Here is a 24,668-nt window from a genome sequence, read left to right as displayed (position 1 = left end):
TTCCTTTTCCTCTCCATCTGCCAACTTTGACATCACAGGAAATTACGCTTAGAATTGGCGGCACAGTTTTCTTTTTCCGTTCCTTTCCTCGTTTCGACTTCATTCCACTTCCACCAAGCGGACGTATTTTTTTCCTGTCATCCCCAAGACACCCGCCCCCTTCTTCTACTTCCTCCTTCCTCCCCTCCTTCTTCTGCTGATATATTTGTCCTGGCTCCCATCACTCCACGCAAACGTCCTTCGCTGCTTTACATGCGCGCTCCGTCTCTCGGCCTCTCTAACACACTCAAACTGTCTCACACGCATGCAGACACAGCATGACACTAACTACACCTAATGCAAGTTCTAGGCTTATTTGCTGGAGGCTCGTCGGGGTGGAGAGGATTTTTTTCCTTCTCTCTGAGACATCAACATCGAGACTGGCGTCTGTGCGCGCCTCCCGTGGCTGGATTAAGGAAGGAAGCCACGAGAGGAGAATTGAATTGGTGAAATGCATTGTTAACAACGTGTTGGTGTGTGTACGTGCACGCACAATTGCATCGGCATGCCTGCACATATCCGAGCCGGAGGTAACTCCTGACATCAGGCTTCGTGGCCTGAACAGGTAATCGAGGTCACACGGAAACACCGACTCGTCTCAAAACGCACCGAGTGGGTTTGCACTGATAACCTTCCATCAGTGAAAAAACAGATTAAAGATGAGTCGAGATGTTTACATGAATGTTCAGAGAAGGGTTTGTATATGCTTTTAGCTTCTCACCTCTGTCTCCACATAAGCTTTTAATGTGTGTGTGTGTGTGCAGCGTGTAGGTGTAAGTGTGTTTAAATGTCGCTGTGCAAATATGACACCTTTTTAATTGCATCTGTATAGCAAATGCAAACACACATAAACATAGTTACATTTCTATCAAAATTACTACTAGTAACAGAAATAATAACACCGACTTATTAATCAGCTTTAATTTTAACAGCAAATTTTTCATTTTTGTCATAATTTCGGCTTCTAAATTCTTTCACATTTATTAGATTTATAATAATTAGATTATCGCAGACTAAAGTTGATTCAGTAGCTAAAAAATAAATTCTAAAGTTTGTTTACAAACATATCAACTCCTCTCTTCCCAACACGCGTCTTCATGAGAAACAGGAAGCGTTTCCTGGGGAACATCAAATGTGCTCATCGACCTTCCTACACCAGGAGCTTACTTCTGATTGGATCACTTCCAAATTCACCCCGCCCTCTGCACAGCTTCATTAGATGTGATTGGAGCTCGTCTCTGTAAAACGTTTTCATCTCGTTTTTATTCAGCGTCAATAAATTTCATTACGGTTTTTGTCCTCGTGCCTTAGTTTTTATTCAAGCATTGATTGTTTTTGTCAGAAAAAGAAAACTATGATGAAACAAAATTATCGCCGTAATTAGTGGAAATCTAACCGTGCACAGGAGGACACTGTTTTCACTCATTGACATGTGAATTAATGAATTTGGGGGAAGATGGGGGGACTTGAACTGTCCAAGAGCGACCTGTGCTTTCACGCTGCCAGTACCACAGATTAGATTCCAGTAACATCACCAGTAATCAAACCATTATGTGTCAAATTATGACAAAATGGTTAATTACGTGAGCCTTATGCAAAGGATAGAGGTGAGCCCTTACACATATCCAATAACTGCACAGGATGAAATATACATATTACTGTGGAGTTCATATTTAAGACGAATGGGGCTTAATTTTTTTGCAGAGTTTAATCATAATAATGAAAGAAAGTCAAAGAAGACCTTTTAGTCTGGTGTTAAAACCCCCGACACACACACACAGACACACACACACACACACACACACACAGTCGCTCAAGTCCCAGGGAAATCACAGAGATAGACCAACGCAGGTCTTTGTTGACGTCACGTTGCCTGGCAACAACCCAGCAGCTTGGCTGTGACAAGCCGAGGTCTCAGCCCCGAAGTGCGATGCATCATGGGGGATTGTGTGCGCTACGTCTTACATCACCCACAATCCCCCTCGCTGACGCAGCTGTAGTCAGGACTGCTGTTCGCAGCTGATCCCGAGGTTAGGAAAGAGGGCGTGCTGAGAGATGCAATCACGTCCATCATCAGTGCAATTCACGCATCTTTTGATTTTTAATTACCAGTCGCTTCAGGAACAGATTCACTGTATATGTTCCAGTACACATTTTTTTTTACCCCTCCCTGCTCCTCCCTGATCAAACCCCTGACCGCCTTTCTGTAGGTAAGGCTCATTACGCTCATCTGAGAGAGTGGAATTAAACCTCCTCCTCCAAACTCATTACTGTGAGCTAGATTTCACCAGCAGCAGATAGGCAATGCAGCGGTGCTGCTTTTAAAGCCAGAGCCAGATAATTAGAAACTTTAGAAGCACAGTTCCCATGGCTATAGCCAGAGCGAACAACTAATTCTATTTGAACTAATTACATTCCATAATGCTAGGCAGTGATTGCTACCCCAACCACAGCCTCCCATATGTAATCCAGCAGAGGATTTCATCACAAAACACAACCGGGGATGTATTTTTCTGTGTGTCATTGGCTGTATGTTATTACGCATTGGCATCACACCCCCGCTCCCTCATAGCTGTTTGCATTTCATGCTACAAAACTCCTCCCGGGCCTTGATGAGACCAAGTCTCGCAGTGCTGACGCTAACCTCCCAGGACAGCACCGCCTCAGTGCGAGAGCTCCCAAAACATAATAAAAAAGATACAAATCGATGCCTCGATGTATCGTTTTATCAGAATTTATTACCCCTGACCGCCTTTCTCTGGATTTAGACAAATGAGAGCAGCTCCCACAACCTGAGTGGATCAACAGTAAACAGACATTTTTTATGTTTTCAAATGACACATTTTCATTGCATAATAGGAAAGATCGGTCGGAGAATGTGTGTGAACGTGTGTGTGCAGGACCATCTCCTCTGCTGCTGCCTGTACGCACATTGCACAATATTTTTAGACAATACAGGAAGTCTGCCTGTTAGTCAATATGTGTTTCTCCCCTTCTCTCTCTCTCTCTCTTTTTATACTCTCTTGCTATGTGTGGAAGCTCGCTCGCCCAGTGAGAGGTGTTCAAGTCCAGACCAACAGACCAGGCAGACTAAATATAGCCGGCAGTGACAGCAGGGAACACTGTGCTCCCCCCTCTCTCGCTGTGGTGCTCGGCACTGCTGCTTCACTGCAAACTACACTGGTGAATTTAAACTGCTATCTGCACGCACGCACACACACACGCACCGAAGAAGTTCACTTTCTGCCAAAACTGTGGCACACACGTATCATTCACACAAACGCAAAGATAAAAGGGACGCAGATTAATACACACACACACACCATACCAGTCCAAATGGGATTTACTTAAGACTCAATAAAGCAGACAGAAGCACTATTGTCTCCAACACAGACCTATTGTGCTGCACAGAGACTGTGACGTGGGCCGACCGCGCTGCGTCTGTTTACTACACAGAGAGCATTCCACACACACACACACACACACACACACACACACACGTACATGCCTCCAAAAGTAAATAGAGATGCAAAACAAAGTGCACAAATGCACCATCAAACAAGCATTAAGAAAGAACTGGCTTGCACGCACACGCTCACACACACAGCATCAAACCCATCTCGCTCCAGTGGGAGTCTAACGGGAACTGAGTGATGAACAGGAGTGACACCACCACATGCCAGGGTGTGAGATGCGCTGCCTGGTATTTTAGGCTGCGTCTCAAATTGAACATGCCAAGCCTTCAGGGGGAAATCGTTGGATAATGTTCGTGCGAGAAGCAAATGTCCCATTGCAATATCGCTTATAAAGGCAGCTGTGATATCTGGAACGGCACTGCAGAGAGGGCCGACCTATCCGCGATGCACGCCGGAGGACGAACGCGGGTGCAAAGATGCAGTGCTCCGGTTTGTTTGCGTACCTGCTGCTGAGGATACTGCATCCCACCCATGCCCATTTGACCCCTCCCCTGTAGGCTCATCGGGTATCGATGCGGGGGAGGCGATGCGTAGGGCTGGCTGGGGGGATAGGGTCCGGCCCCCGGCTGCTGCGGGGCGGAGTAGGGATTGTTGGCCATGCCGTACAGCTGCGAGCGCTTCATAGCCATGAAGTCCATGGAGGAAACCTGCAGGGGAGAAGAAGAGGGGTTATTAATGCATAGTCAGCATTTGGTTTTTGGCTAATACTTCATTCATGACAGTGCATTGTAATTGCCCGAGAGGCATTCAAATTAATTCATCTGCTATCTGCCAAGTTGGAACCCCTAACTGAAGTCCACTTAGTGCACCACTCCAAACCACAGCCATCACTGATTTATTTCATAATTGCACAACAAGTGAAAGCTTTAAATTAATGTCAACAGATCATAAATGAACAACAAATGGAATTAAATAAGCAAAGATGTGTATTGAGTAGCTATTTGGAGCAAAACTCTGCTGGAAAAGAGCCAAAATAAAATGATTTAATTAAAACCTAAAAGCTCGTATCTTTGTTTTAATGTCTCTGAGGCTTTTACAAGTGTTGTAAATGTTGTTTAAAGCAACAGGAGGCAACGGCAATAAAAACCTATGGCCGCGTTCCTGCAACCAGAGCCCCGCGGTGCCAATAACCACCGTACGACTCGTGCTATACGGCTGCTTACAGCAAACTGGCAGATAAAGCGATAGTTATTCTATTACTGCAGTCGAGTTTATGTACTTCCGAGTTTAAGTAAAGGTTGTGGGTGCAGGGGCGTGGATCCAAGCTTTTGTGACGGGTCATTTCAAACTCGCGAGCTTGAATCCCTGCTCTCCAAAGCCACACCTGGAGAGCTCGCTTCCCGTACGAGCACAGAGGAAAACCAAAGCCAGGACAGAGAATATGTCAAGGGTAATTTATTCCATTGTAAGTACTTCAGAGCCCTTTTACGGGTTGTTTGGGGTCCCAGTGAGCCATTGGAAAATTCCGGTACAGTGCATCAGGCTAATGCTAATCCGTCACCCGCAGCGGCATGTTTGTCTGTCTGCTGGGCAGATAATGCAGACTTCTTCTATCTTCCCTCTTCTTCTCTTTTGTCTGTGCCGCGTAGGATCATGAGTGATTTATGACACTTTGTTCCTACTGTGTCTCTCTCTCTCTCTCTCTCTCTCACACACACACACACACACACACACACACACACACACACTTTCACCACTTCTCCTCTCTCATTTCCAACTAACCGCCACCGACCCCCCCGCACCGCCTCTTCTTTCTCTTCCACCACCAACTCCCTCCTCAGTTCCCTCCCTTCTCCCCAACTCAATATCACCTCGTCTAGAGCGGAGGAGAAATTGCCGCTGCCTCATATTGCCAGGCTAATATCAAGAAGACATGTCAGGGGATGGGAGCACTTTATTCAGCAGGTTACGTGGACAGTTATGGCGGTCCAGCGTTAAAGCGTTCGCGCCTACTGAGGCGTGCACGTGGAATAGTTTGGAGGGGAGAGAGAGAGGGTGATAAAACTGTGTTTGGGCGGGGAAAGAGGGAGCGAGAAAGTTAGCGCTCTTAAAGTAATTTCACAGCAGGTGTGTGAGGAGGGGGGGCTTTCCTGCAAAGGTCTGCATCGCCGGATTTGTAACAGTATAATAATGAACTGCAGACACTCGCTGCCCTTTGCTTTTCTTCCTCCGTGCATGAAAAAACGAAGTGAATCATCCCCCGTGTGAGGGAGGAGGAAGTCACCGAGTGCACCAGCAGAAAGGATCGACAATGAAACATTTAAGCAGAAGAGGAAACGCGACATCTAATCTGACAAAATGATTGCCAGCATTAAACTGAAGAACATTAGGGAAGAATTAAAGTTATGAACCATTGTGAGGAGAACAAGTTTTAAGATGTTTCTGATAGAAAAATCTTTTTTTTACTGACAGACGGAGCGTTTTCAGAGAAAAGTTTGACTCATCGTATTGTATGCTTTTTCTTCTTATTGCTCAAAGAGACAATAAAGAGCATGACTGAGTGAGCTGCTCAGAATACTACAATACAGCTAAAGCAGAGTTAGCTCTAAGTGCATCAGCGCAGTAATATACAGAGTTAAACCAGTTGAACATCAAAGGGGAGATTTGTTGCGAGTATTTTGTTGATATGCTCAAACTGATGCCGGTCATATGTTTCAAATAATGGAGCGGAGGGCAGCGCATGACCCGCTCGAATGTTTGCACACCCACAGCACACAGACAGCACTAAGCGATGAAACGTCCTCGAGTTTCTGAAAAATCCAGGGCACTGTGCCACCCGTGATATGGGACACACACACACACACACACACCCTCCCCAACTCCATCCAGTTCACCAATCCAGCTCAAGAGGTCCTCGGTTTGCCAAAAACGCTGAGCGCAACACAAATAAATCCCCCACACGCCGCTGCCAAGTGTGCACGCGTACAAAAAACATTAAACGCTGCACTTACAAAGGTACTGAGGACGGAAAATAACCTCAGAGTTTTTGGAAGCGGAGAAGTGGACACTCGATTTTACACACACGTGCACATAATCCACGGCTTCAGAGGACACTGCGCTGGTTTGCACCTTCATATCTGCTCATAACTGTGGACATAAACACTGTGCAGCTCTGCACCTTCAAAATGTGTCTTTTTACAATTATTTGTATTTTTTAAATAGTAAAAGAGGTGATGATGACGGGTGCAGACGTTAGTCCTGATTAGGGTCTAATTCCTGCCTCGCAAGCCCACTGCAGGTCCTTGAAGAGAGGCCAGGGCGACAGTGGACTCAGGAGACCCACTTCCACTCGCCGGATCTTGCAAACTCTTTCACTTTCTGCCATCTTGGCTTGTGAACCAAAAGGGGAGTGAGTCTGCATTTTATAGCCAGAATTAAGTAAAAAATTCTTTTTTTACCTGATTTTTGTTTCCCATGAGGCCAAAAATCAGACGTGAAATTAAAATCTGATTACTGACTGAGCCCTCCTCACCTCGTTATAAGGACGACACGTCTCCGTAAGAGTTAGGCCTCCCTGTGAGCAGGGCTGGGAGCACAGACTCACACAGACACACACACAGACACACACAGACTCACACAGACACAGTGGCAGATTCTGCTGATGGCTCTTTGTGTTCTCGCTGCATCGCTCTCATCTCTCTCCAACTTCCTCACACACTTTGGGGGAGATCTTAAATAAAACAGCCACAATCAAATTATATCAGGTACCTCGGTCCACCTTCGACGCACGGCGTTACCACGGGCAAAGAAAAGAAAGAGTATTTTCCGCCTCCCCAAACGGAGCCTCAAATCTGCTCTCATGACAGGTTCCACTAAATGAGATTTCAGCCCACTGCAGCCTTTTCCTAGAGATATGCCCACGATTCCCCTCACAGCACCAGGCACAAAAAACGACAACCATTCCTGACAAATTGAAACGTTATTTTTTTTCCCTTCCCGGAGAGAAATGACTGTACTTAGGAAAAAAATTATGAAAATGACACGAAGTGAATCTTGTTTGTGCCAGGAGGGACAGCAGATAAAAAACTAGAGGGAATACACAGAAATTGTTTTTTATTTTCTTCAAATGTGTTTTTCACTTTGTTCATCTGGGCATGCCATTCAACGGAGGAGGGGGAGGCGGCACGGGAGACAATAGTAATTCAACTGCTAAATTTAAAATTCAATTTATGAACTCCTCTCCAGCGCTGCGACTCTCGTGAGCTTTTTAGTTTTTTTTTATTTTTATTTTTTTATTTTGCAAAACAAAGCCATTAAAACAGAACATGGGTGAAATTACTGTGGGGTGAAACCTGCTAAATTGCTTTTCTGAGCTCAATCGACAACATTTTTATGTTGCGAAAATGATTTTACTCCTTCTTGCTTTAATGTGCTAAGTTGTTAATCAGAAAGAGACAAAACGCTCGACACAAAAGCCTCGGATATGTGGATTATGAGACACACACTGGGATCAAACGAACATAAAACAATATTAGTAAACGGTTATTATTCCAGTCCCATTTCAAATGGAGGAATTATTGGGGAAAACTGGCCCATTTATCCGCCGCGGTGAGGGAATGCGCACGCACGCCCGAACAGGTCCACGCTGCCGTGGCTCGCCCTCACCTGAAAAACAAACTACAGAGGGAAAAATACGCTTTCCTATTCAGCAGGTGCAGGAACGCTCCTGACGCTCGCCTTCAGGGCTGCAGAGTTTCCACTAATATCTCCACTAAGGCAGTTTCCATCCAAGCAACAGTGGAGCAGAATGTGTTCCCTCGTATGATGTTCTTTATGGTCTACAAGCTGCTTTATTGAGACACAGCAACTTGTGAAATTATCTGACCATCAAAGAGCAATTCGCTGAACTATTACGATCCTCGTATCATCTGGCGGTTTAACGTTTTCTCGAGCAACACATTCCTGCAGGTTGGATGGGAGCGTTTCATTTCAGGCCCAGTGCACTGGGGGCTGCAGTGGGTGCTGTCGGGGTAAAGGTCCATTTGGCTGGAAAATCAGTGCCATGTGAAAACTGTAAAAAAATTGCACCTGTATGAAAATCATTGATTATCGTCTGTTTGTGTTGGGAGGACTTGTGCAGAGCAGCAGCTTTAATTCCTGCGTAATGAAAGCGTTTTAGCCTGTGTGTATTTGTGAGGAGAAACAAATAAGGATAATTATTGTCAACGGATCCTCTTTATCCTCTGCGCCGCGCCGGCCTCCGGAGAATCAACGCGCTGCAGCCAGAGCCGGTTGGTCTGCTGGGACAATCAGCCTCGTCTTTTATGTTATTTATTTGCACCGTGCAGCAGAGCGCTCTCCAGCTCCTATTACACTGCAGGGCCCGGCGTTGCCCAGGCCTCCAGAACAAAGCTCCGCATTTCAGGCTTGAAACCCAGCGCGCTTTGGGCCTACTGCTGCACACAGAAAATAAAATGGAAAGGGTGGAAAAAGAAAAGATGGAGGCGGAAAGACAAGAAGAGAGACTGCAGCAGTGGGCGAGTGCAGATCGAGTTCCATATTAATGTGTGCAAATTCCCCCGCTCCTGCTGACTAAGATTAGAAAAATTAATTTCATGGATGCAGAGACAATACTGATGTCATCAAGCGGAGAGGAGAGGAGCAGCACGCCGTTAACTCCTCCCTGCCCGGGCTCCACGAGGAGCACATCAGCCTTTAATATCAGTTTATCGCCTCGTTTCGATGCCAGATCGAAGGAAACACTGACAACAAAACGCCACACTTAGCCCTGACATTTCTTTCTTATCAATTCATCTCATCCTGAAAGCAGAACTGCGGCTGAGCGGCGTGCGCGTTGGCATTCCCGTGTGTGTGTCGCATCGCTTAGAAATTCACTGAATTATGTCCTGAAACACAATCTCATCCTGCATCTCAGCACGCACGCCTTGTTAGTAAAAAGTCTCATAACGAATGACAGTGTGAAGAGCAGTACTGGTCCGCGGGGAGCTAGGTAGAGCCAAATTGCGTTTCCTCAGCCCAATATGCCTGTACGGCACAGGCAGCTAGGCGTGAAGGCTGGCTAGCGATGAGAGGCATGAAATTGTCTGAGGAGAGAGAGGTGCAGGGCGCGACAGCCGTAGAGGAGGCGAGGGAAACGTATACACGCACGGCGGATGTTTCCCAATGGTGCCGTGAGTCGAGGAAGAAAAGCAGACAAAGAGAAGCCAGATAAGAGGTTGTTGTTATGAGGCCGACCGGCGGGCTTTTGTGTTTGGGGCAGCGCGCATAATAGCTCTCTCTCCTCGGAGCCAGCGATCGGTGCGCCCTCCACGATTGACACCAATATTTACACCACGCACACGCACGCGCTCGCACGCACGCGTTAGAGCGCTCAAAACAAACCCACCCCCTCCCGCGTGCTTCGGGAAAAGTTGCAGAGTGTTGTGTTTGTCACGGCCGGCACAAAGACGTCATTAACAGAAGGGGGAGGAGGGGAATGGAGGAGAAGAGAAGAGAGGAAAGGGAGGAGGAGGAGGAGGCGAGCGGCTGCTTCATCTGTCTCAAGTGAGATTGAGGTCGCGGGGTCGCCGGAGCCCTTTTCCTTTGCTGAGACTGGGAGCTGAAGAAGCGGCGGTGAGAGAAAGAAAACAGAGAAAGCCTCGATGACAAAACGAGACGCGGCCGACATGCCAGCGACACGCCATTACAGAAGGAAAACAAATAAAATGCCATCGTCTGCAAACAGTCAAGGAAGCATGTGTGAAAGAACACACGCTGCAAATTTGCCAGCCGCGTCTGCTGCCAGCGTGCAGTTTTCCCAGACTGAATCATTCAGGTTTTCACTGCATAACGAGGAGAAAAAAGACGCGAACACGGGCGGGTTCTGCTGAGAGCCAGGGCCGGACTGGGACATAAAATAGTCCCGGGCGTTTTGACTAGAGACCGGCCGCCATTATAGGAAAAATCATAAAGCCTTTGAATGAAAACAAACGCTGATGTGACAGTGATGCTCACTGTTCTGATGGTATATATGCATCAATCGTTTGTTGTAAGACTCGGATAATTATTTATTAAAAGCGAGACATTTGAAATGAGAATAAGAAAGTATTTCTTTGTGCCCCCCTCTCCCTGTTAATGCCCTACCTGGCCCCCTGGCAACACTTTGCTAGACCCGCCCCTGCACAGTTACCAGCTGTCAGCTACATAAAAAAGGATCCTGGTGTTATTTGTCGCTCAGAAACAGTTCATAACTTCCCTTCAACTCATTCATGTCACCTAAAAGGTAAACCTGTTTCTCCATCACCTGCTCAGCTCTGATGATTCAGTAAGGACATCTCCTGGTTTCATCTTCATGTTTCCCTCTCACCACATATCCAAACCGACATCATGACCAGCAGGTTTACAGCTGTGGCTCCAGCAAACATCAGCTGATACTAGAAAGTAATATTAAATAAATTCTAACAACAGCTGATCAAACGTGCTGCTATTGTTTAATGCGACATCTGCCGGTTTCTTCTTTCTGGCGCAAAGTGATAAACAAACGAGAGAGAAAAGCCGATCAGCTGATCATTGATCAGTTTCATGATTGAAGTAGCAACAGGAGAGGGAGGGTGAGAGGATGAGAGAAAAAGAGGCAGCTGTGCAGCAAAGACAGAATAACTCCAGCTTTGTCTTTTTCATTGTAGCTGAAGTCCGGGACAAACTGTGTTTCTTTTCACCTCAACACCAAACGCGTAATTTTTTCTCTGAATACGAGACGGGACGGTTGGAAACTCTAATAACTAACCTTATAAATAAAATAAGATAAAACAAGTTCAACATCAGTAACATCATAGCACCCGCCCAGCTGTATAGAAACTCCGTCATGCTAGCTAGCACGCAGTACGAGTTATTGTAACTGACTGTAAAAAGTCAGCATAACGAAAATAAACTCCACCTAAACTTGGTTCATATCTGACCCAGATAGACTGCAGGGTAGGGCTGCACGATATTAGGAAAACCTACGATGTGCGATAACTGTGATCAATACTGCGATAACGATATGACTTGCAATAAAATAAATAGCAAAAAACAAACAAACAAATACATAATTTCCGTTTTACTGCAACAGTTTTATTTGATGAAAGCTGCTGTATTAGCAGTGTAAGAACAAAGTGCACTTTAACATTGAAACATTGCTCCCATAAAAAAACATTTCAACTCTTCAAACAGCTCTCTGTGGTTGTGTTGAAGATGATGGTGGAGATTAGTCGTGTTTCCTCTGGTGGTTGCCACGAGTGTTCGGCAAGTTTTGCAGAGCACCTGTGTTTGGAGAATGTCGTCTTTATCAAATCCAAAGTACCTCCAAATAAGCGAGGTACTATTTTTCAGCCTTTACAACTCTGACTCGTTGCTGCAGCGTTGTTCGCTCCCCGCCTGCGTAGGAGGCGGGCCTCTAATCCATTTGATTGGTTAATGCCGTGAAGGGCTCTATTCGACTGGTCAAATGTATAAAGGGGTTTCTTTGATTTGTAAATTCTTTAAAGCACGTGTGTAAACATTTTAAGGTACCCAATTACCGCAGTTTACGTCGTCTTTTGCGATGGGCCCATCGCGCAGGCTGATATCGCGATGACAATAAATTTTCGATTTATTGTGCAGGCCTACTGCAGGTCATAACTTCTTACCTGAAGTTCAGTTCACCGCCTCGGGTCTCTGCTCCTCCTGCCTTTCCGTCATCCACCCGCCAACGTGTTGCATCTGCTGGCCTCCACCACTTGCTAATGTTACTGAATCTGTGGAAGCTCCACAATAGCCAGCACCAAACAACTGAGTTATTTTTACACATCTCCTAGCATCTGGCCAATCCACCGCCTTTCAGTGTTTATACCGTTACGGAAAAAAAACGAAAAAACCCATCGGCCCATAAAAACGAGCCAGCCCATAACCAACTATGCTGAGAGCACAAGTCAAAGGTCAAGATTCCTTTTCTCCTCACGTGTTGAGCATGTTTTTATCAGCTTGCAAGCTCAAATGCTACAAATCAGCATCGTACCACCTTAAAAAAAAGCTTCTCACCGGGCACAGAGCGCACTGAAAAGCCTCGAGGTAAGACCATGTACAGCTACTGCTTTGGACCCAATGCAAATGCTTTCAGGAAAGAGCACCTCCAACAGGGCTGCTTGCCTATTTTCGCATTACTAGGAGGTCTGCTATATTTCCAGTCTTTTCTCATCGCCAGGCGGGACTGACGTCTTTGGCCGGTGCCTGGCGCGACCCCGGGAAGGAGGAGGGCTGCTGAAAAAGCCCATTTCATCTCAGGGCCACAGTGGAACGAGAGGAATGCGCTGCTCTAACTTCGCCGGGCTGCAGAACCCCACGGAGAGCTGCTGTGACACGACCGAATGAAAGAGAGGAAAAATGGGCAGGAGGGAGCAAAATAACAATAACTCTATCCGCCCCCCTCTCAAAAAGGACCTGGCTATTAGAGTAAATGTGCTGCCCTTTTGCTTCCCACGTCTCCCGGTGCCCAAAGGAAATGCTGGCATTAAATATGCAGGCCAGAATCCCCCTTATTCAAGGAAATCACCACCTTTTTAATGGAATGCTGTTGGAGAGAAACTGCTTTTCTGCAGCTCGGATAATTACGAACGAGGCCCCGTATCACAAAGTGTGTTTATGAATTAGCAATGGTTATTCATGATATTGTGCTCAGAGTAGGGTGAAACTACATAAGCGAATACTAAGCGAGCGGACCGACAGAAATGATGCTAAAGGGTCCTGAGGGGGCATTCTTTGCCATCCATTAGTCTTCCCTGTAAGGCAAAGCTTAACGAGCTCCTACAGGCTGGGAAGCTGGCCACTGAAGGAGAGGGAGCAGCGTAAATTATGAATATGAAAGCATGTGAAGCAAGGCCACAATAAGTCCCCCCTTCACATTATTGAGTTCTTGTCTGATGCTTCCTCGTCGATTTCTGACACACAGGTGTAGCGCCTCAAAAACGTCTTCGTGAAGGAATTAATAGCGATAACAATTCGACAGCGTCTAAAAAAGGAAGTTGACAGAAACTAGGTCATCCCTGTGGTGCAGTTAAAGAGCTGCCCAACTAAAAACAAGGATTTACATTCAGCCAGTTTGTTTTGGAGGACTGCCCAGTCCTCCCAGGGTGGAAGCATCCATATTTCTCCTGCGGGTGATCCATCACTTAAGCCCCCCCCCAAGAAAACACAAATACAAACAACAAACAGATATCCTGACCTTCCTTCCTCAGGCAGATATTAAATACTCATTAAAAGTCACCTGAAACCATTTGAACCTAATTGATTTCATTATCGGACTCTGCACGACGCACAAGGTCCCCACGTCTGATAGCTCAGCTGGAAATGTGCAAAGTTAATTAGAAAAAAATTGATTTTCATATCATTTTTTTCCCCTCTGCTCAAACGCCGTGAAGTGACGTGGAGAGAGACGCGCTGATGGAGCTGCGGCGATATTCAGCGTGGATGGGAACATGACGTGTTTATGCCTGCAGAGGTAATGTGTGTGTGTGTAGCTATGACAGATTGTGTACTAGCGTGCTAAGGTAATGTTCTAGCCCCCCCCACACCAGTACCTCTTAACCCCTTCACCTACAGCATGTCTACTCTCCAGCACGACCCCATCTCGCTCCCCACACGGCGGTCAAGGCAGCACCAGCAGATGTGGCCTTCATTTTCTCCCGTGATGAATGCGAGTCTCTGTGCTTCCTCCTCGCTGGGAAGACTTCTCCCAAACATCTCCTCGAGTCTGGAAATAGGCTCCCCTCCCTGTGGCCCCTCCGGGTCACCCTCTGGGAGGCAGAGGCTTTGTCAGTCCAGGCCAGGCCTCCCATCTCCGGGGCTCTGACTGGGAATCAATCACTGAAGTTGGCTGGGAACATGAGGCGGGGGAGCTGGATCGATCAATGAGAGGCTCCAGGCCTGTGGGAGCCCTGATGCATGGCCCGACTGCACACACACACACACCTCTGACTCCAGCTGAACTCCACCATTTACTCCCATCATTGCTAAGCCCCAGGGCAGTTGTGTTTACGATGGCCTGGCTGCACCATATGAATACCATGTGACTGGTAAAACTGAGCGATATTTGCAGTTAAATGACCTTAATTAGATTTCAACGTGAAGTCTCCAGCACTCCTGAGTGTGCACAGAATGAGTTTTCATTTTGTTTTTGCTGCACGAGGAATGAAAAACGGGGAAAAAGCCGCTGAATTGCACTTGTTGTGTCAAGTTGGACATTTGTAAGAGCGCAGCAGATCGAGCCAGAATAACTACCCCGATTGCGACTTGTTTTACACACCAAACCCTGACCGACCTTTAACTCTCAGGTTTTTATTAAGAGCCAGACATATTAAAGGAACGCGTACATATTTCCCAAGAGAGGCTGCGGATCCTTGGCTGCGACACACGGACTCCACCATGTGACCAAATCTGTGAAAGAAAGTGTGCGTTTGTCTGTTCTTTGTACTGAGCTGCACGCCATATATATGACTTTACACACTGTGGATGCAACTTAAAAGGATTCTGAAAATGGCCGTGTGCTAACCATGTTTGAGTGTGTGTGGAAAGGCAGGAATTCACACACACATCAGTATAACTGTAAGTGCACAGCATGCTGCCGAGTGTCTGCCAGTATGAGCGAGAAAATGTGTGCAAGCATTTTGCATGTGTGCGAGCAGTGTGTACCATCTGTGTCCAGATGTTGAGTAGAGAGCAGCCTGCATGGACAGCCAAACAGTTGGCAGGCCTTCTGACAGGCCTGTGTTCCTTATTGATAGAGGGATCACAGAGACAGAAGAGTCAGCCGTGCTCAGCTAGACCACAATATTGTCCTCTCTGCTGTTATTCATCCCAGTCAGCCAGGAGAAAATGGGATGTTCTGAGCCAAGTTTGGAGCTGTCAGATCTGGGCCAAATAAGAGTTGAACGGGTTTCAAACATTTGGAAAACAGCACGAGGAGCGTTTGATTTGTCACACGCACGCAGCCAATTTCTCGAATGTAGAGCAAAAGAATTTCATTGTGTTTCAGTTCTGACACACGTGTTGTTAATGCAGGTAGAAATACGGCTGAACCTGAAGTGCACATCGGGGTGAACGGCAGCAAGGACCAACATGTTTGCAGAGCGGTTGGACTGGTTCCTCGGTTTTTCCTTGACTGACTGCAACACTTAATCTGATAATTTCAGTGTGCTCGCGAGGCCGGCGTGCAAAACAAAGCTGAAGGAATACAGCACTGCAGACAACTAACAAAAAATAATTTCCCCCAGGGATCAATAAAGTATTCTGATTCTGATTCTGATTCTGAACTACACTGCAACAAAGAAGGTGACGTGACAACAGGAAGCTCCTCTGCTGCTTCATTTCTACGACTGCCAGGCAAAAACCCCTTCCCTGACCCCTGACCCCTGTGCCAGACTTATGAAGCAGAGCCGACATTTATGGAGGGCAGACCCTTTTCTGGGAGCTTTCAAGTTCTACAGCCGACAGTTTTGCGAGGGTCATCCGAGAGGAGCAGCCGCGTGTGGAGGCGAGAGCACGCCGAGCCGCCCGTTTTAAGAGCGGCCTCGAGCCTCGGAGGATTCGAGGCGTCGCAAGCTGCATCTGCACGTGTGCGGAAGTGGCACGCAAAATCACGCAAAGATAAAAACAAGTGGCGGAAAACAGCGTATCAGAGAGCGTCCTGAAATTTTATCAGGCGATATCGAGGCTCTCATATCTGTCATCTCTCTTTCATCAAACTCCTCCGTCCCGTATACAAATTATTCATGCCAGCAGCTAAATGTATTCATACCATTCTGTTTACTTTATTACTCCACTTTTATTCTGCTCTTTTCCCCACATTTGTTTACAAGAATAAAAGCCTACTCTGACAGAATTATCCCTCTGCACAACAAAAATAAATCACAGCGCTTGCACACACATCATTCACATTCAAAGAGCACAGCTAAATTATAGATGGCCCCTTTCTCCCCAAATATGCATTTCATTAGCATTTCCTTCGCCTGTTGTCTTTTTCCCCCTATTCTGCCCGCCTGCACACGACCCACTCGTGTGTGTGTGTGTGTGTACATGACTGCAGAACGGGAACAGCCTTGCAGCAAAGCAGGACGCGTCCCCTTTCCCAAGCCTAATTTAGGATTCAATTACAATACTCTTTAAAAAGCGTCGACTTCGCAATTAATTATTTTAAGATTAGCCTGACAGTAATGGGCCTCCCACCGACGCCAGGCAGCGTACGACTGCCCGCCTGCACCCAGGACTGCTGTCTCTTCATTCACTACACACACATGTCTACACACACATGTGCCTTTACTCTTTCATTCTCCGTCCTCTTCTTCCGAGGAAACGGACGAATCCTCCCCCTTCTCACCTCTACCTGCCTTCTTTCCTTCTACCTGGCCTCACAGTTGCGTTTCACTTTGTTTCTTTGCGTTGTGTCACACAGCTCATGTTGCTTCGGCACAGCGGACTGCTTTTCACGAGCCACCGGGGCCTTCTCCCACATCCTCCCGCGTCCCCGGGAAACGTTGACGGATGAGCCCCGCAGTAATGCGCGCACGCACGTCAGCACTCGCGCCCGAAGGCTCACGCACAGCCGTCTGTCACTGCTGCTGCCAGGCGTAAGCGAAAAAACACGCCGCCCTCCGCCACGCTTTGATTGGAGCCAAGCGAAGCATTTTTCCTCCCCCTTCCTCTTCACTGCCGCCGCTGCTTTTTTCTCCCACCCTTCACCACCACCCCCCAAACCTGTTTTTTTTCTTTCCTCGTTTCGGAAATGAATGTCATCATCCATCCCTTTACTCCCGCCGCCACGACTCCCACCCGTCACCCCCGGGCAAACCTCAGCCGAAGCCCCCGATTCTGTTTATTTAAATATTTGATATGTAAGCAGTCATAAAATAAATGTCAGAGAGGGGAAGGGAATGGATATGTGGGGAATGAGGCCATTACGGGTAATGGTTTCTGATGCTCGTCACCCCCACAGTCTAACACCCCCACCCCTCAACCCCACCACACGCAAACCTCCACATGACAGAGCCTGCAGTCGCTGAAGCAACAGGGGAATACAACAACAGGGAGACGGGGCCTGAGCAGTCTGAGTGTGTGTGTTTGTGTGTGCATCACAAAAGCATAGACGCAACAGCTGCACACACACACTCACACACGCACTTGTTCGACTAGCGATATGGAAAATAGGCCCTCCCATGCACAATTGACTTCTAATACATTGTATACTCCTCAAACCATCCATTTGCCAGGCATTGCAATTTCAGGGGCCCTGAAAGCAGCACTTTGCCAGCACTTTGCAAAATACCTTAAAAAATCTGCAGCCTTTACAAACGCGCTCTCACAGTAACTGCCAACTCGAACATGTCTCTTAAAGTGACAACACAGCCGCGTTCCTGGGGATATTGAACGCCGCTTTATCGACTCGCCAGAATTTTCATGTTGGACACAAGACCCCACGCTACCTGCTGTTTAGACACCTCGTCCGCCAATACCATTCCGTGCACGCTCACGTGTACGTCTCCCAGCTAGTGGCACCCGAAGGATTACATGTCTGTGACAATTTCACCCAGGAACTGATAAAAAACGAGAGGTAGGCGGGGTGAACGCATCAAGCGCAGCGCTGAGAGAGAGGGAGAGGCTCTGATGGTGTACTGTGAACAACCTTGAGTTTCTCCTTGATGCTGAGATACTCAAATACTGCAGATCAGCACAAAAAAGAAAAGATCTCCAATTAAGAAGAAAGAAATCACAGCAAAATGTTCATTAGTGCCGATGGTGTATTGGTTTGGCATTTTAGGGCCTTTTATTCTCAGACCTTTGCCTAACAAGCTCCCCGGCCACACCGAAGGGCTGCAGGGGGGACAGTGACATCACATCGGGAGTCAGAAGTCAAGGAGAGGTGTTGCCGGCTCTTGACCTCGTCACCTCTAATTGCTGAAACGTGCTGTGATTTTCCCATTTGTCAGCATGCAGGAATGTCTGCAAGCATGTCCAGCCTTGCCTTGTGATGTAAATGGAGCACACACACTTCTCCAACACCCCCAAACTCCACTTTTAGCTTTCACGCTCCTAATCGTGGCATAAAGAAGCCCGTCCCCACAGCACTGCACATACATACACTCATTTAAACACTCTGTGTCCCTGCTGTCCACACACATGCCTATGATCGCCTTCCTCAAATGCATACCTGCATTTCCTTCACACACACAGCCCTCTGCCCCTTCTGTCTGGGTCAGGGAGCCCTCCAGAGCACCTCGCCCTCTCCGCTGTTAATTACCACTAATTGGCCCTGCTCGTTTTTTCCCCCCACTATAATGAAACCATTCATCTTTACTACTTAATGAGTAGGCAGTGTAGTCACCAGCCAAGGTCACTCACAACTCGCATCCAAACGACAGAAAGAGACTTTGGAAACAACTGTGGGGGAAAAAGACGAGAGACAAAAGAGCAGAAAGAGATAAACGGGCTGTTTCAAACACAAAACGTGAACTTGCACCAGTTTGCATACATGACTTGGCTCTTTGGAACGAAGCCAGCGTGTAAGAAAAAGTTGAGAAACGTCTGGGAGCTGTGGGAGTCTGCAGCGTCCGACTAAAACCACAACACAGAGAGGGGATTTCCAAAGACAGACTAATTAAAACGGGGTTATGTGAATGAAAACAATAGCTCTCTAAAAGCGCCGACCAAAGCCGTAAATATAAAAATGCATTTTCCAAATAAATTAAGAGCCTTCTCTCTGGCTTTAGCACACATAATTATCAAAACAACCCCCCCCCCCCAGTGCAGGACCCCGCCCCGGCAGGTGAGAGGGCAGCACGTTAGGACGTCTCAGCCACCATAAAACACCTAATTAATACTCAACGCCTGAAATATTAGTCAAGGGGTTGTGTTGCAATCGTATCTCGGGAGATTCTAAAAGAAGGCAAGTTATTGCTGGGGAGGAAATAACCACACAGAGTTATGAATATCTGGATAATGATGCCCAGGAAAGCTGTATTTAAATTCCCTTAAAGACACTCGAGTGAAACTCAATTCAGGTCTTCCTAAGGAAAGATAAAACTCTGCACGTCTATATTTGTCTGATGCTGATAAATTACCTGGAAATAAAGTTATAACTCAATGAATGAGAAGAAGATTTTATGGTACAGCATGTTTCACATGTGCAGCGCGGGGTCAGCGGGTCAGACGGGAGGAAAATATCTTTTCTGCGTGAGCCAGGAAGATGCCAGTCTTTGCCTGACAGCCAGCAATTTCTTTTCAGACCTTTGGTCTTTCCCTCAGAGAAGAATGGCCGTGTTGCGGTTTCTCCTTTCAGCCTCGTGCAGCGCAGCAGAAGCGCGAGCGGTCACGTGCTCCGGCGTGGCGATCAGCCCGGCGCGTCAGTGTTTATAGATGGGACGCTCTTCTATGGATTATGTTAATGTGGTATTCCACGCTCCCCTCTGGCATGTGTCTGACATTACAGTAACCTTTGCATGTTTAGCCAACAGTAACTACGGATGTTCATCGAGCTGGGCGGCGTGCACGCGTGTGCACACGCTCAGAAACGCACAGACATGCAGGCACAGCAGCACGGGGAGATTAACTCCACACAGCAAACAAATGCTCTCGCCATCCGTATTGATATTCTTTGAAGGAATTAACATCTTAAAGAAATAAGACATTTAAACACCAAAATAAAGTTCACTCATGTTGTCGATATCTAATCCAGTTCATCCGGTTTGTGTCAAAGGAGTGGCTGGAATGTAGAGCGCACACGTCCGGCTGCATCACGCTCACAACAACAAACTACATTTTCAACACAACCTCTCATCCCACAGACACCAGCTCCAAGCAGTGCGAAGTATGCATCTGTGTTGTGCAGCCACTGAGCATGCATCTCTGCACAGAAGAGGATGTGGTGTGAATGACTTCCTAAATTATTGAGAGAAAATTGATCTAAATGAAGCAGAGTTCAGCCAGGAGTGACCGAGAGCATCCTGTTGTGACCAGTGTCTATAAAGTCCCACAATTTGGGGTTTGGAGAGGTAAAAGATGACAAGATTATGCTGTGGCTCTGAAAAATATATCCGCGTGGTTGAGTGCACGTTTAAGGCCGAGCGCATGTGTGGAAGAGAGGAAAACCAGAAACTCGGAGCATCTCTGCGTTGCATCGTTTTCCTATTTCTGTCTTCCTTCACAAACGACACGCAGCACCGTGCTGGCCGTGTTTGCTTTTTGGTTTTTTTAGCTGAACAAATGGTCCCACCATGCCAGAGCTGATTAGGATCAACTCAAACCAAACAGCAAGATGTGTGACTGGAGAGCAGAGCCTACAGTGTGGTGGAAACAGTGAGAAGTGCAGAGGCTTTGATGTGGAAAGTGACAGATGACGGCGATGATAATTTTGATGATAATGATTTTCTCGCAGGCTGGTAAGAGGATGGTGGCAGCACGCTATTCATACATGAAGTCACACACACACTGTGTGTGTGAACCAATCATTTTTCCTGAGCAGTAAATAAACGCAGGCCTGCATCCACTACTCTCACCTTCACATTATTATAAACAGAGTATCTATGAGCAGGGCTGAAGACAAACCTCAAGGTAAAGAAAAAAAGGGGGATTCTCATGATACAGTGGGAAAATAATGTGCACCAAAAATCTTCTGAATTCCTGAAAACACTGAAGATAATCTGCCAATTAACCTCCTCTCCTCTGCTTTTGTTGCACTGAAATGTTGGACCATTAGCTCTATTGTACAGAAGGAAGTGAGGGAGACTTGAATCTTAAAATGTCACGCTGGTATCTTAAAATTTTCATTAATTGCAGCAATCACAGAATTGCTCATTTCCGAAGGGACCGGCGGCTACGCTTCCCGTTTCCTCTTCTGCTGCCCACAGAGGGGAGAAGGGAAGAGGAGTGTGCAGCCCACAGATCTGCTCAGGATTGTGTATAAATATTCGATAGGACACGCTTACTCTCTAAATACCTCTGGCCTGACCGCTGGTCCCCCGGGAGACCTGCAGAGCTACTGAGAGCGAGGCACAGAAAAGCAACAGAGGAGAAAATACAAAACGAAGCATCTCTCTAAGCAATAAGTGCATCAACGTATCTGTTTACCCGTAGTTACATTTATGTTCCTGAGCAAGAAAGAAAGAGAAAGAAGGAAGCCCCCTCCTGTGGTGCTCGGGGGGTCCGTCCATTCAAGAGCCGCACGTGGCTAATTAGCATATTTGAAAGTCAGAGCAGCGGGGTTGGGGGAAGCTGGGGCGCCACGCCCCCCCTCACATACACAACAGTAAAAAAGAAGGAAAAGAGGAAGCCCAGTGTCTGTGTGTTCGAGTCAGAAATAGTTCTTTTTCTTCACATTTTCATAAAGCTGAAGTCGGGAGGCGACTGGAACCGTGCTGACATTTCCCAGAGTTCACACACTCATTCTCTCGGTAAACTCGGCCAGGCCAACTCCACAGAGGTCGGCGGGCCTCCGTGTGACTCACAGCAGATATCGCCTACATTTCTACACGTGCAGCCTTCCTATGGGCCGTCTGCCTCCTCACACGCAGACAGGACAGCAGCAGACTCTGTGTTTATGTCAGTGCCAAAGGACCTCACGCCTCCTGCAGCAGCTCTGTGTTTAATTCTGCGATTATTAAACAATGAAAATGGTTCAAGTGGCATTAATACGTCTGCGTCTGGTCCATCAAACCTGAGGTGAAGCCTAACAAATAACAAGTCCTCAGAAAGAAATCCAGAACTTCTGACTACTTCATCCACCTCGAAGTGTCAAATCTCCCATATGAACAATTAGCCGTCTTCCCCAAAACTGCTTTGTTTTTTATTTCACGGCCGCCCCCTGACGCCGGCAGCTCGGGGAAGACGGAGCTGAGAAACAGCTGACACAAAATCAACACCCGCTCACAGTAATTAAATCCTTTCTTCAGGGCATTTACTCACCAACCTTTGACTCCAGGGGATGCTGTGAATGCATAGCAGGGCCGGAAGGGGAAAAAAAACAAGTACAATCATTTTATTAGCCGGTTAATAATACACAGGCTTTACATCCAGTGATGCAACTGGGCAGTTTTTTTTTTTATTCTTATTATTTTTCAGGATCAGAATTAATTGGTGTTTTGTGGAAACCGCATGTAGACCAGGGAGAACCCCGGCCTGCCAATTACCTACGCCGGCTCCACGTTTCATCCAAGGAAGATGAAAAATGCTGCGCAGGCCCTTATCGGACACAACAGAGCAAATTAAAATTTCACTCTAGTGTTGCTAATCAGCATCGCGCTGGCTGGCCGAGACAGATGTAAACAAAACAACATAAACAAACGGCAGGCGGGGGGGGGCTGAGGTTGGACTGCTTACTGCTGACGAAAGGACTTCAGCCTGCCACGGCCAGCACATACAAACAGAGGAAAGAAACACAAACACTCAAGGACACCCACACACACAGAAACATCTAAAAGCACAAAGCCCACACACACACACACACACACACACACACCTGCGTGTCCATTTCCTGACCAGACCCCGTGGGCTGTCCATCTGATGCAGAACATGTACCATAAATTAAATTCCAGCAGCCATACTCAGGCCCATCACTATGCACAAGGCTCCCCGAGATAGCCGCATAATACAAAGTGACATTGATGCATTGCTCCCATTATAAAGTCTTTGTTCGTATCACACTAATAATTCATAAGAGAGAAATGTAAACAGTATGCACTGGAGAGCACTGCGAGCAGGGATCATTTCAAGGTAAGCACATTACCCAAGGATGGGATTCGGTCGAGCCTTTGATAACGCAGAGCTACCGAGCTTTGATTTCAATTCGAAGAAGAAGAAGAAAAACACACACAAAGGAAAACACTGAGCATAATAGTGACAAATTAGTGGAAACTGTAAAAATCCATTAATTTTTGTTTTATTAGGTCAGATTTTAAAAGAGTCGCTGCTGTAATTATCTCAGCAACACTATCTCCCTCTTACTAGGCCCTCATTATTATCTGCTAATTGCTTTTTTCCTTCTGTGTGTGTTGTGTGTGTTCTGATTAGGAGACAACAGACGGATGCTCGTCACATATAGGACGAGATAGAAAGAATTTTATTTGCGACGTAAACTTAAATAAGTCGTTAAAATTGCATGTGGTGTTGTAGCGGTGCAATAGTTGCACGGTGTGTGTGAGGAGGAACCACAGGCAGCAGAGAAACACAGGAGGAGACATCCCAGCAGAAAATCTCAAACTACAGCCACAACAATGCTCAGCTGCCCTCCAATCAAACGCAACCCGGGAATTAGAAAAGAAGGTTCAATGTCATTTTCAGGAGTGTCGACACGCACCTGTACACACACACAGCCTTCAGTTTGGTGAATGGCCACTGTAGTGGGATGTTGTTGTGGGGGGGGGGGGGGGGGGGGGGCAGCAGTGTAAATGAGGTGCACTCGTTTTGTTCACAGCTTGCTCCTGAAGAGAGGCAGTGGGGAGGGAAATTGAATTTGAAAGAGGGGAAGCTGTGCCAACAGGTGACAGAGGCGTGCTTCGACCAAACGCACTCTGAAGTGAGGCGCAGTCATATCACGGGGCCAATTTGGAGGCAGTATTATGCACTACACCGCTCTGCGTTTTTCACACAGCCTGTCACAGCGCGCAGGAGAGCACCGCTGCCACTCCAAATATGAATTAAACATAGGCCTTTTGTAGCGTGAATATACCGCTGCTGAAATGTTGGTAGAGTCAAGAAAAAAACAGAGTAGCACACTCACTTACTCCCAGAATGGAAAACTGCGACATAAAACTGGTAAATGTGAGAGGAGTTTCGATGCGTGGTGTGTCAGAATGAACAAAAATGCAGAAGGAATGAAGCTCATGCGCCTGACTGATCTGTCTGTCTGCGATTTAATAAATAGAAGTCATGCAAACAGCCACTAATAATTAGCTATTGTGTTACAGAGTTAAATTGCTCTAGTTTTCTGGTGACCATCTTATCAGTGCATAATTTGCTACGATCAACACAACAGCAATCCCTCCCACGCTAAAACATTCACTTCATTTCCTCAGCATCTAACACAAATTGCCTTTGATTGAAACAATGTAGGCTAATGAACTGCTTTTGTTTTGTGAGAGGCAGACACTATAAGCTGTGCTCAGCCACCTTGCCCTCCAGTCGTCCAGATGTGCCATCCAGCAGTGCGCATAATTT

At 46.8% G+C, this 24,668-nt stretch overlaps 2 protein-coding genes across 13 annotated transcripts in view; both read right to left on the bottom strand.

The window, feature by feature from the left end:
* The window catches only part of LOC309695839 (AT-rich interactive domain-containing protein 1B-like), a 189,478-nt gene that overhangs the window by 130,827 nt on the left and 33,983 nt on the right, over positions 1–24,668 (bottom strand). For 10 of the 12 annotated variants that reach the window (XM_082516764.1, XM_082516766.1, XM_082516757.1 and 7 more), the window contains one exon: positions 3,959–4,162. In XM_082516764.1, coding sequence (XP_082372890.1) covers positions 3,959–4,153 — 195 coding nt within the window. In that variant the 5' untranslated portion in view covers positions 4,154–4,162. Of the gene's footprint in view, positions 1–3,958; positions 4,163–4,928; positions 5,073–12,121; positions 12,184–24,668 lie in introns of those variants that run through there. The other 2 variants (XM_082516765.1, XM_082516767.1) reach the window with 2 other exon arrangements.
* The window catches only part of kbtbd11 (kelch repeat and BTB (POZ) domain containing 11), a 61,076-nt gene continuing 41,545 nt past the window's right edge, over positions 5,138–24,668 (bottom strand). The window contains exon 3 of the mRNA XM_082516793.1: positions 5,138–5,211. The gene's annotated coding sequence lies outside the window, so the exon portion shown is untranslated. The remainder of the gene's footprint in view (positions 5,212–24,668) is intronic.

This window comes from Aulonocara stuartgranti (assembly GCF_965226115.1).
Source record: "Aulonocara stuartgranti genome assembly, chromosome: 19".
Lineage (NCBI taxonomy): Eukaryota > Metazoa > Chordata > Actinopteri > Cichliformes > Cichlidae > Aulonocara > Aulonocara stuartgranti.
Note: the sequence above shows the minus strand (reverse complement) of the source record. Positions and strands in the feature narration are given on the sequence as shown.